The sequence below is a fragment of the Mytilus trossulus genome, chromosome 5 (assembly GCF_036588685.1).
Source record: "Mytilus trossulus isolate FHL-02 chromosome 5, PNRI_Mtr1.1.1.hap1, whole genome shotgun sequence".
Lineage (NCBI taxonomy): Eukaryota > Metazoa > Mollusca > Bivalvia > Mytilida > Mytilidae > Mytilus > Mytilus trossulus.
In genome coordinates, this window is record NC_086377.1 from 58,294,494 (window position 1) to 58,308,977 (window position 14,484).

At 33.3% G+C, this 14,484-nt stretch overlaps 1 protein-coding gene across 1 annotated transcript in view; it reads left to right on the top strand.

The window, feature by feature from the left end:
* The window catches only part of LOC134718118 (deleted in malignant brain tumors 1 protein-like), a 59,534-nt gene that overhangs the window by 29,375 nt on the left and 15,675 nt on the right, over positions 1–14,484 (top strand). The window contains exons 13-15 of the mRNA XM_063580610.1: positions 8,179–8,323; positions 13,065–13,258; positions 13,716–13,863. Coding sequence (XP_063436680.1) covers positions 8,179–8,323; positions 13,065–13,258; positions 13,716–13,863 — 487 coding nt within the window. The remainder of the gene's footprint in view (positions 1–8,178; positions 8,324–13,064; positions 13,259–13,715; positions 13,864–14,484) is intronic.

The following is a 14,484-nucleotide window of genomic DNA, read 5'->3' on the forward strand; positions in this document are numbered from 1 at the left end:
ATTCTACTCGGACTTGGTGTGTCAGTGTTTGATCATTCTCTGGCCTCTGGCCATCGGGGTAATCTAACACTGACAAAGCATGTCCTTGTTGGATAACTGTTTAGGACATACAAGTTACCAAGTTGAGTAAAAGAAAATGTGATTTTCTTTTTTGAACGAAACAAAATATTCTTAATTGATATAGTCGGTTGTTATAATTTATTTTACAGTAGATTAAGTGTAATACCATCCAATTAACTAAACTACTATTTTCATTATGCATTTTATAATTGCTTTGGACAGCGGAGATTTTAACTTACCGCAGCAGATTCCGAAATTAAGATGAAGGACTGAACATAGTTTTATGAATTTTGTACAGCTGTAAACTACTGTTTCCTTTATAGAACAGCCGTTTCAGAGAAGATATCGGATATGTTCCTTATGTCAGAACTACAAATCACTTCCCTTTTTACAAGAATGTCACCTACCGAATTGGACTTTATACTATACGGGTATTTAATAACATAAGCAACACGATGGGCGCCACATGTGGAGCAGGATCTGCTTATCCTTCCGGAGCACATGAGATCACCGAAAAAGATGGTGGGGGTCATTTTGTTTAGTCTGTTGCTTTCTATGTTGCGTCTTTTGTACTTTTATGTGTCTTTTTGCCTCTCTATTTTAAGCTCTGATGTTGTTAGTTTATTTTCAATTACTGAGTTTTACTGTCACTCTGGTGTTTCCGACCCCCTTTTACGATATCCGGAAACCAGCTGTTGACAACCAGCGCTGTCGTTCAAGTGGTAGAAAATGAAAAACGCATTTTTGTTTAATTTGGTACGTCCAACACTATTTTATAGATTCTACCAACCCTTAAACCAACATATTTGAAAGTAAAGGATGTTAATACCTAAATACGAAAGACATCAGTAGAATTTAAAAGTACATAGCTAGACTGTCTTATATAAGATTTTTTTTCCATTTTAAAACAGTTTAATGTTTATGATCTCATTCTTTCTATCAACAGTGACGTCAATGTTGTTTTCCTGTATGGTCGCTCAGTGATATTTGGTGAAAGCAACCTGCAATTATTGAATACTCTCTATTGTGGTGATCAACCTATTGACATTGACGGATGCATGAGAAATAGAGAGACAAACTGGACAAGAGATACAGGAACTCGTTTTTCAGCATCTGTAAGATGCCGTATGTGGTTTATCATTATAAAATATCTAGTATTGTACATATGTAATAATTACATTTAAATATGCTTTCTTATCGTTAATTATCCATTTTTAGATGGTGACGTTCCCTTGTCAATATATATATCCAACTTGTACGATTCTCTTGTGTATGTAAAAACGATTTTAGCGAGAGTAATTTATGTATTCCTGGTAAATTATTACACCAGTGTTTTCGATATTATAAACTAGCCAAAACATTCATTAAATTTTATCATCGGTATAAGAAAACTCAGGTCATTAAAAATTGCATATTTTAGCTTTAATTTTGATTCACTTATAGAGTCTTTGCATCTGAACTAAACACATTTAATTCAAACAAACCAGTTGGTTGCACGACACGGGTTTTGTTCTTTTCATATATTTTATGATAGTATGATACTAAACCCCTCACGGGAGGGATTGTTCCTGATATTCATATAATCCAGAAATAAAATTTCAATAAGTCTGATTGGGGTCTTGAGCTGACATGTCAGTTAACTGCTAGTAGTCTGTTGTTATTTATGTATAATTGTCATTTTATCTATTTGCTTTTGTTACATCTTCTGACATCAGACTCGGATGTCTCTTGAACTGAATTTTAATGTGCGTATTGTTATGCGTTTACTTTTTTACATTTGCCAGAGGTATTGGGGGAAGGTGGATATCTCATAAACATGTTTAACCCCGCTGCAACTTTGTGCCTGCCCTAAGTCAAGAGCCTCTGGCCTTTGTTTGTCTTTGATGATTTTTAATTTGAGTTTCTTGTGTATAATTCGAAGTTTACAATGGCGTCCATTATCACTGTACTAGTATACATATTTCTAAGGGACCAGCTGACGGAAGCCTACGGGTGCGGGAGTTTCTCGCTACATTGAAAACCCCATTGGTGGCCTTCGGCTTCTGTCTGCTCTTTTGTCGCTTTGACACATTCCCCATTCCCTTTCTCAATTTTATTGAGCAAAGCATAACGTCCTTGTCAATTCTTGAAATTTCATTATTTGTTTATTATTTGGATATTCTATTTTATTTATCCTGTAAACATCTAGTGTGATTAGGGCCATAGGCTCTCTATCACCGCTGGCTAGCCTTTGTGGGTGAAAAGAAAGCCGAGTGCGTAAGTCTTTCTGCCAGTTCATAGCCTCTACACTCTTCAAGACTTCTACAATGCCTCCCCGCGACAGCACATGGTAACTAGGATCTAGCATTCTAGAGGATCCCGGAGCAGCAAGGTCCATAGAGATGCAGTGTGTAGTCCCACTCATCAACCTTGTCCCAACTATGGGTAAATAGTAGCGCTGCCTTGTGGTTAGATCTGGGAAGATTAAAAGGCTATGGGAGCAGACCAAGTAAGAAAAGCCGGGAAGATAGAACTCGTCAGCCATGGCAGGCAACTATCTATGGGAGGGAAACCCTCGACAACAACTCTATCCTACAGGTAGTAGGTTTCTTGTATGGCTAATCACCAGACAGAATAAAGAAAATGATGAATACGGAAACCCAAATTACATTTAGGAATCAGCATGAGGATAACATCTCTGCTGTACAACATGGTTTAAGGGACAATACGCTGGTGGATGCAAGACCACGGAAAGTCCACAAGCTGACTTCCTTTTGTACACCAAAAGATAATATACTTCTAGGCAGTTGGAATGTAGCGTACTTGGCACAACTTTTTGGAATTTTTAGTCCTCAATGCTCTTAAACTTTATGCATGTTTGGCTTTATAAATATTTTGATATGAGCGTCACTAATGAGTCATATGTAGACGAAACGCGCATCTAGCGTACCAAATTACAATCTTTGTGCCTTTGATAACTATTTACACCACTGGGTCGATTACACTGCTGGTGGACGTTTCGTCCTCGAGGATATCTCCAGCCCAGTAGTCCACACTTCGGTGTTGACATGAATATCAATAATGTGTTCATTTTTATAAATTTCCTATTAAAAAATCTTTGCATTTTTCGAAAAACTAAGGAAATTCTTATCCCAGGCATAGATTACCTTAGCTGTATTTGGCACAACCTTTTTGGAATGTTTGATCCTCAATGCCCTTTAACTTTGTATATGTTTGGCTTTATTTAAAAGTTGGTATAAGCGTCACAAATGAGTCATTTGTAGTGTCCGGCATACTAAATCATAATCCTGGTACCTTTGATAACTATTTACACCACTGGGTCGATTACACTGCTGGTGGACGTTTCGTCCTCGAGGATATCTCCAGCCCAGTAGTCCACACTTCGGTGTTGACATGAATATCAATAATGTGTTCATTTTTATAAATTTCCTATTAAAAAATCTTTGCATTTTTCGAAAAACTAAGGAAATTCTTATCCCAGGCATAGATTACCTTAGCTGTATTTGGCACAACCTTTTTGGAATGTTTGATCCTCAATGCCCTTTAACTTTGTATATGTTTGGCTTTATTTAAAAGTTGGTATAAGCGTCACAAATGAGTCATTTGTAGTGTCCGGCATACTAAATCATAATCCTGGTACCTTTGATAACTATTAACCTTTGTATTTTATCTAATACATGTATAAACACAGTGTACGTATCAGGTTAAATTAGCGGGTTTTCTGACCCAGGGATGTGAGATGTTTTACTGTATTTTGCAACTGTTGTCTTAAGTTTGCTAAATAATTCTGTTGTGTGTGCTTCTGTGGATATGTAATATTTAGTATAGTTTTCGGACAAAGCACAATATTGTTAGTTTTATTAAAGTATCGTTGAACATCAAGCTACTGTCGCAAGAAAAAAACATTAATCCTACGACTCCATTACAGTGTACCCCTTATTTAATATCAGAAATAGAGTTTATATCAACTTGAGCGTATAATTTTGTATTATCTTATTTTTTATTTCTTATATTAAGTTTGAACAGAACAAAAAAGGCAGGCTCGTAATTTTGTACTGCAATATTGTCAGTCAGGATAGGGGTGAAGAAATATTTTCGGAAATTATACCTTTTATTACAACAGATAGCTTTATTATATTTCAAGTTATAGAAATAATATAATACTATAAAACATATTTTGCAATTATTTGAATGTATTCCTCTAGATTAAGTTGACTTTTAAAAAATATTTAGTTTTTTTTTTTTATTATTAAAATCTCTTATTTTCAAGGTAAGAACAGATAAACTTGTGCAAATATGTAATGACATACGATGTTCCCGACTTTGACTTGAATGGTAAAATTTGTTTCTGTATAAACGTAGCATCGATAGCAGAATATGTGACCTCATAGTAAGCAAAATTTCAAATATATTCCCATGTGTATAGTGTTAACTTGTGAAACAGTTGTTTTCAAGAAGATTGATTAGAAAGACCACCTGGATGTTCATGTATTATAACATGTTAGGTTTATGTAATCCTTCACATGCTTCGCTAAACATATTAAACTTTACATGTTTTCTGTCAAATTATTTACAGGAATGCACATCAGACTTGCAAACGGACCGAGTCGGTCAGCTGGCCGTGTTGAAATAATGAGAAATAAAGTTTGGGGAACACTTTGTAGCATCGGAATGACAGAAAAATTAGCAACAGAAGTGTGTAAAATGGTTGCTTCTTGGTCATTAACATGGTAAGCCTTAACTCTGAATCATTATCTAAACGTAAATTGTAATTATTTTATTTTTGCAAATTTTTTAGCACGATTATTGTTGTTTTACTAAGAAATTAAAATACAAAGTAAACTATTTTTAGTACTCTGAGTATTACGTTAACATGGTAAAGTTCTATAGATATAGGAAGATGTGTTGTGAGTGCTATTGAGACAATTCTCCATCCAAATAACAATTTTAAAGAGTAAATCATAATAGGTCAATCTACGGCCTTCAACACGGAGCCTTGGCTCACACCGAACAAGCTATAAAGGGCTCTAAAATAACTAGTGTAAAACCATTTATTCGAGAAAACCAGCGGCCTAATTATGACTGACAAGACGGTTGAGGATTGCATATAAATTAATCAAGTCCTGAAACTTTGTCTGTGTTCATGATTTATGAGTTTACCTGTCCCTTTGATATGTTTCGTCCCTCTTTTACATTGGGAAGGAGGTATTATTCTCATGTGTATATAATTTTGATCACGAAAAATCGAGTTCAAAAATCCTAAATTAGAAAAAGAAAACAGAAATTATGTAACTATATATATCTTTCATGTACAAATAATAGTAATGAGTAAACGTTGGTTGGCAGATCCTATTAAAATTATTGTATCGTGTTTTTGTGAAAATAAAGTAAAAATGCTGACCTGAACAACAGCACACATGACACAACATAGAACACTAAAAAATAAACAACAACAACACGAACCCCACCAAAAACTAGGAGTGATCTCAGGTGCTCCGGAAGGGTAAGCAGATCCTGCCCCACATGTGGCACCCGTCGTGTTGCTTATGTGATTACAAATCCGGTAAATAGTCTAATTCGGTAGGTCACATTCATGAAAGGGAAGGGGATTGTAGTTAGGACGTAAGGAACATATCCGATATCATTTGTGAAACGGTTATTCCATAACGATCAACCAACTTGTGTTGGCGTCCGTAAAATTTGCACAAGGACAAGATGCACAAATAATTTGATTTATTTTTTGTATTTACAAAAAGGCACACGACAGGACAATTGATGAAAAACAGTTATTATGGGAAAGGTTCGGGACCAGTTTGGAGAATACGAGATGGATGTAACCAAGATATCGCAAAATGTTTATTACCCGCAAATGACCATCAGGATTGCAGCCATAGTGAAGATATTGGTGTTTTTTGCTTTTGTGGGTACTTTTTCTCCTTTTTGTCTCTGTCATTGTAAAGTATATGCATCATATATTCCAAATACATAAGAATCAGCTTTTTGATTGTTTGAATCAGATGTAGCAACACTTGACAAAGCATGGATTTTTCAATAACTTGTATATGGTAAGCTCGGCACAAAAGATAAAAAAAAAGCCTATATAAAAAAAATTAACCGCACAAAATCCAAGACTAGTCTTTTAATGCAACGTATCATTTAGTTTAAACATATTTATTTAGAGTGGATTGGAAAACAAGTTTTGCAACTTTTATTAATCCCTTTCCAATTTGCGGGTGCGAGTGCTGCCTTGTAGCGGCATTAGCCTACTCTTTTTCGAAATCTACAAGGGTGCAAGAGATATGGATCTCTCTTAACACGGGTCAGCCATTTATCGTCCCCTTCCGACGGACTATCATCGTTTCCTTTTAAGACCATACTCGCAAATGGTGTAAAGGGAGAGCCGAAAATTGAGTTCCTGAAATTTTCATCCCAAACGGGAATCGAACCAGGAACCTATGCGTTAGTATCATTTAATAACGTTGCCAGAATCTTAACATGTCCTTCCAGAAGGACGAAAGAGCTACATGTCAATAGAACAACTCGTTTTTCTGATTCTTTTTCTTAGAATACCAAATGCACTAGATCCTTTTTTAATGTTATATATGTAGGACTCAAATCTTTAGTGGGTTCCAAATCTATGCCAGATCTATGTAATTTCCTAATCTATGTCGGATTAATTTTGTTTCAAAATCTATAGCAAGTTTTGTGCAAATTGAAAACAATGCAGTTCATTTTCGACCAATTACTTGTCTTAAGCATGTGGACATACACGACTACGGAAGCATATCTATGAACATTGGTGAAATATACAGTCCATAATGGTCAAACAAAAATGGAAAAATTCGTATGCCTTGATACAGACTTCAAGATTTAAATGATGTGCTCTGTAAAAAAACAAAACATTTTTTTAATCTGTGCATAGTAACTTATTAAACAATACAAAAAAGTAACAAATAAAAATAAACAGTTTGAAGTTTCAAATAACATTTATTTCAACGATATCATTAATAAATCTTTTTAATTTAATGACGATTAAAATCAAATTCTTATCCGGTAATTTGATATTTCACTTTATAAACTGTGCCAGCCGTAAACTACTACTGAATAGATATAGGCAGATGTGGTATCAGTGCCATTGAGACACATCTCCATCCAAGTCACAATTTCTAAAAGTAAACCATTATAGGTCAAGGTACGGCATCAACACAGAGCCTTGACTCACACCGAACAGTAAGCTATACAGGGCCCCACAATCTCTTTTTTTTCCTAACATATGCGGTGCCATAGTTCATCGCGGCATGCGGCCAGTACAGCACATTTTGTCCATCTTCGAGAAAATAGGTCACATCGTCATTTAAACTACCCGTAAATTGTTGTAGGGAAATATTTTCATCTTTAATGGTGTTCAAAACTATGTGTTCCGCCATCGAAGATGAAATTTGGCGTTATTCATTATGACGTTATATGTTACTCTTTACCTCAGATCTGTCATAGATTTGGAGAAAACAAAATCTGCCATAAATTTGCGTTGTTTTGGCGTTTGAAACGTCACATTTGCCAAAGATTATGAATCTGATTTCGAACCCGCCATAGATTTGAGTCCAACATATGTATAAACATTACACATGAAATAATAACAGTTCGTTAACATATTGTGCTATACACACACACACACACACACACACACACACACACACACACACACACACATATATATATATATATATATATAGACAATTACATCTTCATGCCTTATATATCATGTACTGTAGTACGCCGCTAGATTAAAACTGACGTGGAAAGGTAACATATGGCCACCGAAAGCTCTTTTTTTGAGAGCCCAGGTGGTCGTGTGGTCTAGCGGGACGGCTGCAGTGCAGGCGATTTGGTGTCACGATATCACAGTAGCATGGGTTCGAATCCCGGCGAGGGAAGAACCAAAAATTTGCGAAAGCAAATTTACAGATCTAACATTGTTGGGTTGATGTTTAGACGAGTTGTATATATATATATATATATATATGAAAACAAATGAACAAACAATGAGTTGATACATATATTTTCATATTATAATATTAAACCAGTAACATTTGCAATTGATATTTGTTTTTGATTTAGCAAATATGAATACCAGACTTTCTGGTGGATCCCATGAACACGAGGGCAGAGTGGAAATACAATACAATAACGAATGGATTGGTGTGTGTGATAGTAGTTGGGACTCTAATGACGCTTCAGCAGTTTGTCATTCGTTGGGTTTTTGGTAAGATTTTTTTTTAAAACATTTATTCGATACTTGTTAATCAAAATTTATATTCGTATGTCATCAATATTGTGTGCAATTTGATCGGCAAGATCTTTTAATCCGGTTGATATTTCAACAGATAATGTATATTTATTTTCAAACCCTAGTGAACGAGTGTCCTGTTCCCATAGAATAAACATTAGATGTATGTTTTATTATAATACGTTATTCTAATTGACTAACTCGGCATCTTGTGTTATTCCTTAAGAAATTGCATTACACAATAAAACTTTATCATTCATGATAACACGAGGTCCCACAAAAAATTGCACAGGTGAATTGAATACCAAGAATGTGTCCATAGTACACGGATGCCCCACTTGCACTATAATTTTCGATGTTCATTGGACCGTGAAATTCGGGTCAAAACTTTAATTTGGAATTATAATTAGAAAGATCATATCATAGGGAACATGTGTACTAAGTTTCAAGTTGATGTTACTTTAACTTCATCAAAAACTACCTTGATCAAAAACTTTAACCTGAACTTCCCACTTTCACTTTCTATGTTCAGTGGACCATGAAATTGGGGCCAAAACTATAATTTGGCATTAAAATTAGAAAGATCATATCATTGGGTACATGTGTACTAAGTTTCAAGTTGATTGGACTTCAACTTCTTCAAAAACTACCTTGACAAAAAAAACTTTAACCTGAACGGACGAACGAACGAACGGACGCACAGACGGACGAACGGAGCCATATACCAGAAAACATAATGCCCCTATACTATCGTAGGTGGGGCATAAAAACAGATAAAATTCGTGTTTTCATGATCCTAGCTAAAATATATAAGTATAAGTATTGAATGCTTCTTTTTGTAACTTCTTAGGGTTGTAACAGCGTTGACCATGCGCACATTTTTAGAATGAAGCGCTACCGAGTTCATACAAAATGTACTTCGGTCAACGCTTAAAACACCCCAATAAAGTTACAAAGGGAGGCATTCAATTTTTAAATACAACGGAATAAAATCAGAACTTCTGAAAGACAAAAAAAGTAAAAGTAGCATTTGAGGAGGCTCGCGGATATAAAATTTTCAGTAAAAAAATAAACATTTATTTTTCTTTACAAATTTTATTTATTACCTTAAGGAGGCTAGGGTGTCTATCTCCATCTTTGATTTTGAATAAGCTGATATCCTTGGTCTATATATTTGGTGAAATGTGCAAATTTTGAGAGTGTATGTCATTGTTGTACAAGACTTTTGATATGGATGTAGAAAATTTTGTTTAAACATAATTGCAGAAGTAATTTTTCAAAAACACCTTATTTTTGTTTCAATAGATTTTGTTTTCAAAATTTGCCAAACAATGGGAGATAACTCCGATAAAGTACTTTTTACATTAGAAAGTGTTATGAATTTACCTATTTCAATATGTAGCAAGAAAACAAGTTTGGTGACCTTATTTTTCGTTTGCTTTTTTGAAAGCATGTTATATAAGCAATATTTCCACATTTTAGCTTAAAGTTCTTATAGAACGTTTTCTTTTTATGAGACGAAATTTGATTTTCCATAAATAAGCAATACAAAATCTGACAATTTTGAGCAACCTATAGCGTGAAAATTAATCCGGTGACCCATACTTTTTAATACAGTTTTGAAAACAACATGATAAAAGCTTCATTTTGACAAGTTAGAAATTCTGTCAGTTTTAATTAAGACGCCCTAGTCACCTTAAGCAGTTGTTACGTTATCATATGGTACAAAAATCATTCCAAAAAATCATTTTGTGTTGACCCAAGGTGAGTTTTAAAATGTAGATTGAAAGAGCTCCAAATTATCTCCTTTTGGTGCAAAAATACCATTTTTTGGGCATTAAAATTGAAATATCTTTTAAAACTCATCGGTGACATATATCTTTATTAATGTTTTCAAATAGGCTATTCATTTTTGATTTCGTTATTACCTCAATTTATCCTATAAGTTCAACAGAAAGAAGGACATTAACAAAAATATTATGCTTCTTTCGAAGTCAGATCGTGAGCGTAAATGAACGGTGATCCCATTTTTTTATTTCATTTTTCTATTAAAACTAAGATAAAGTTCATTTATAGAAAAAACAGCAAAATCTTATATTGAATAAAGAAATTATGTAGACCCGAGACCCCCCTTAACAAGGTTATTTAATTGCCCTTTCAAATTATATTGCTGATGTTCCAATAACCTACATTCTACAGAGAAAATGCTTCTTATATATCATAATAAACTTGTGATGATAGACACTTACGAAATGACAAAATTTCAGCTTCAATTTCTAAATTGAAATTGTCCCATTTGACATGAATATCAATTATGTGGTCATTTTTATAAATTTCCTGTTTACAAAACTTTGAATTTTTCGAAAAACTAAGGTTTTTCTTATCCCAGGCATAGATAACCTTAGCCGTATTTGGCACAACTTTTTGGAATTTTGAATTCTCAATGCTCTTCAACTTTGTATTTGTTTGGTTTATAAATATTTCGATATGAGCGTCACTGATGAGTCTTATGTAGACGAAACGCGCGTCTGGCGTACTAAACTATAATCCTGGTACCTTTGATAACTATTGTCAACAGTACTATACCTTCTGTCCCATCTAAAGGCGTGCATACATCTAAATCAATACGGGACGAACGTGTGAAACGGAATCCATGTACAGCATAGTGCTCCTATCATACTGTTTTATAGATAAATTAAATTTAGACGTTCAGTTCTGAACATTATTTACAGTGTATCAGTCAAATATCGACAACTATGTTTCCTGTCTAATTTTGTTAGCAGTCTCGTGCATTTTAAAAGGAATCAAATCTGTTTATGTCATATTACTCAATCATACGCAATGGCTGAAAAAAAATGTTTATATTATATTCTTAAAGTTAATATTCTGATGTTTAGAGTTTCTTCATCAAAAATATTTAATGCCATATGAGTTTTAATCATATATACTCATAGGATTAAAAAATAATGTAATAATGTTTAAGGTGGTATGGGAGTCTAAAATAAAAACGATAGAATTTGTTCATACTTTACCAAAACGTAGTATCTATTGATATATTTTGAAAACTATAATAAAAATGATAGGCCACCGCGCATTTTTCAAGCTACAGGACGTGAAAAAATTACAAATTTTGTATGGATTGTACAGAAAAAAAACACAATTTTGTGATTAGAAACTAAACAAAATGATAGAATTGTTAAATACTTAAGGAAAAGATAGCTTTCAGACAATGTTTTGAGAATATCAAAAGAAAAGATAGGGTCATCGTACGTTTTGTTTCCCGCTAAAATACAAAATATGAAAATTCCATGGAGAATCCTTCAGAAAATGCACTGTTTTAAAATTACCTCCCCTTAAAATGGCAATTAAAAAAAAGAATAAAAAAAAAAAAAACAATTAATATTTTCAAAAATATAAATATATTTATAAGTAATATTCTTAAAAATTGTTTCTTTTAAATGAAAATTCACATTAAATATCTGCATTCCTGCATCAAATTTTGCTAACTTAATAGAAAATTTAGACCTTTGGTTCTCAGTTCTTTACAATCCAAGATGGAGAAAGACACCCATACCACCTTAATTGAAGCGAGTGCCGAAGTGACAGTGACATTTTTTTGGCTCAGAACAACAATGACGGATACAAGAACTTTGACGTTGCTATCGTTATCTATATAAATATATATATACTGACGAAAACAATACCAGACTGTCTGGTAGATCCCATGATTGTTGTATACTTTCTTCGGTGTCGATGTGGCATGCAATATGTTGGCGAAACAGAACAGCCATTCAACAAACGCATGAATGGTCATCGTAGTGACTACACCTGCAAGCCCGACCTCCCCGTAAGTCGTCATTTAAAATGACATTGGCACACCCAAGCTGATTTAAAAAAAACTTACCATCACCATCATAGATCACCACGAGGATTGGTCTAAAGCCGACAGATTTGCTCGGATAATTTTTGGATAAAAAAGCTCAGGACAGTTTTCACAGAGAGCATTAATGAAAAAACATAGAAGAGTCACTCTTTTTCCTTACCATCAATTATTTCCTGCCATCACTTGCCAGTTCACATCGTAAATAACTTTTTTTTGGCATATCTTTGTAGTATTTGCGCCGTGTTTGGAAATTAAAAATAATGTTCCAGCGTTCGCTTAAATTTTATAAATTTCAAGATTTTGATAGAGTCTTAAGTTGAATTGACTTGATTCATTTGTCATGGTGCAATTACCGATGAGGAATATCTGTTATCCGAAATATCTAACATATTGTTCGTTTAATTGTGTTTTTGGTGATGTTGTACCCTTTTAGACTTGTTATATATTATAGTTTGTAGTGTACTAAATCATGTTTACATGATCCATCGCCCCGTAAAATTTATTGTTGACTATTTGTTCAGTCATTATATATATATAAACTGTATATACAACTCGTATAAACGACCACCTTGGCTTCAAGATACTGTATATTTATATACAAAACATTTAGTGTGAGACTGTAACTTGTATGACTTGTGCTGAATATGTGTTTAATATGTCTTTTGATATAGAATCACATTGTAACTTCAAAGAAGCTGTCTGATTACATTTGATTATATTAAAAAAATTCTGAATTTAATAAGACGAATCAAAATATGTTATTAATATATTTTTATTGATTCAAATGATAAGCTTTAATAGATACAAGGGTAAAATATTTTTTTCTAATGAAAGGAGCACATCTGCCACAGCACGAACAAGTTCATGGTTTGGAGAATCTCCTAATCAACTATGGTTCATGAATCCTTACTGTCTGCCGAATGATATTGATGTTGGTCTTTGTGATGTGTCCTGGGTCTACTTTTACGGTAGAATGCATTATGATCATACACATGAGGCAGGAGTATCATGTTTGCCAACAAATACAGGTACTTAATTTTAATTTTACCGACGGTAAGAATTTACAAATTATAACACTGTATGGAATTTGTGTTTAAAAATTAATTGTATTATTTATTTTAATCACTTTTCACATGCTCTTTCAATATCATGTAAAATATTTCTTACCTTGAACATTGTATCACTGTTCTTTTCTTTCTATTTTTCATAAAGTTTTCATCTGTTTATTTTCTCCTCTCTTTTTTGTTGAGTATTCTATTGATAAATCTGCAGAAAATTGGAACATTAGTTTTTGTTAGACAAAATATATTAGTGCAGGATATTTCTTGACTAGCAAAGAAAAACACTCGGAAAATACATCTCCAGTGCTCTGTTAGATTAGGTAAAATTCTAACAACCAAAACATATTCCAAGCCTTAAACGCAATTTGATATCAGCATCATTTCAATAGATTGAACATTTTTTTTTTTAATTATCTCTAAACAGATCGAAACAAAGTAAGACTGGAAAATGGTCCTGGTCCATGGAAGGGTGAATTGACAATAAGTTTGTCCAATAAACTTTGGGGAGGCATTTGTTGGCAATTTTGGGACACAATTACAAACGATGTTGTCTGTAAAACTATTGGATACAGGTTTGTTTTTATGGCTTTTAACGAAAAAACCCGTTTATTTAGATGAAGAAAACGTAATGATTTATTGAATTATCCACATTGTTTCAACAAATATCAATAATTAACGTTGTTTGAATCATATTTACAAAATAGCATTTTACAGGATCTAACTGTAAATATAATACTATTTTTTTCTTTTAAGGAATATTAAATAATTTTTCACTTATAGCATGAACAAATGACGCTATTATTTCTTTTCACTTTGGTAACGCATATTGCAAACATATCTTTTAATGTTTCGTTCAAAATTCTATCTCATAAAGTTGTGATACACGAGAAAGCTTTTTTGTCCTGATTAATCAATTTGAAAATTCGCCGTTTTGCACTACTTATAGCTATAACATGTATGAAATCAGCACGGTGATGTATACTTTTTTTTATCATATTTATGACATAAGCATGATAAAATGTATAAGTAGTTATCAAAGGTACAAGGATAACAAGAAAATTCTATATATCGATGATCTACCATCAATACTCTGACAAGGTAAACCTAAAACCGAGCATTGTGCCTTAATGTAACTATGATGATAGATATTCTATTACTCAACATGAATTTGTCAAGGAATTATTCTTAAAATT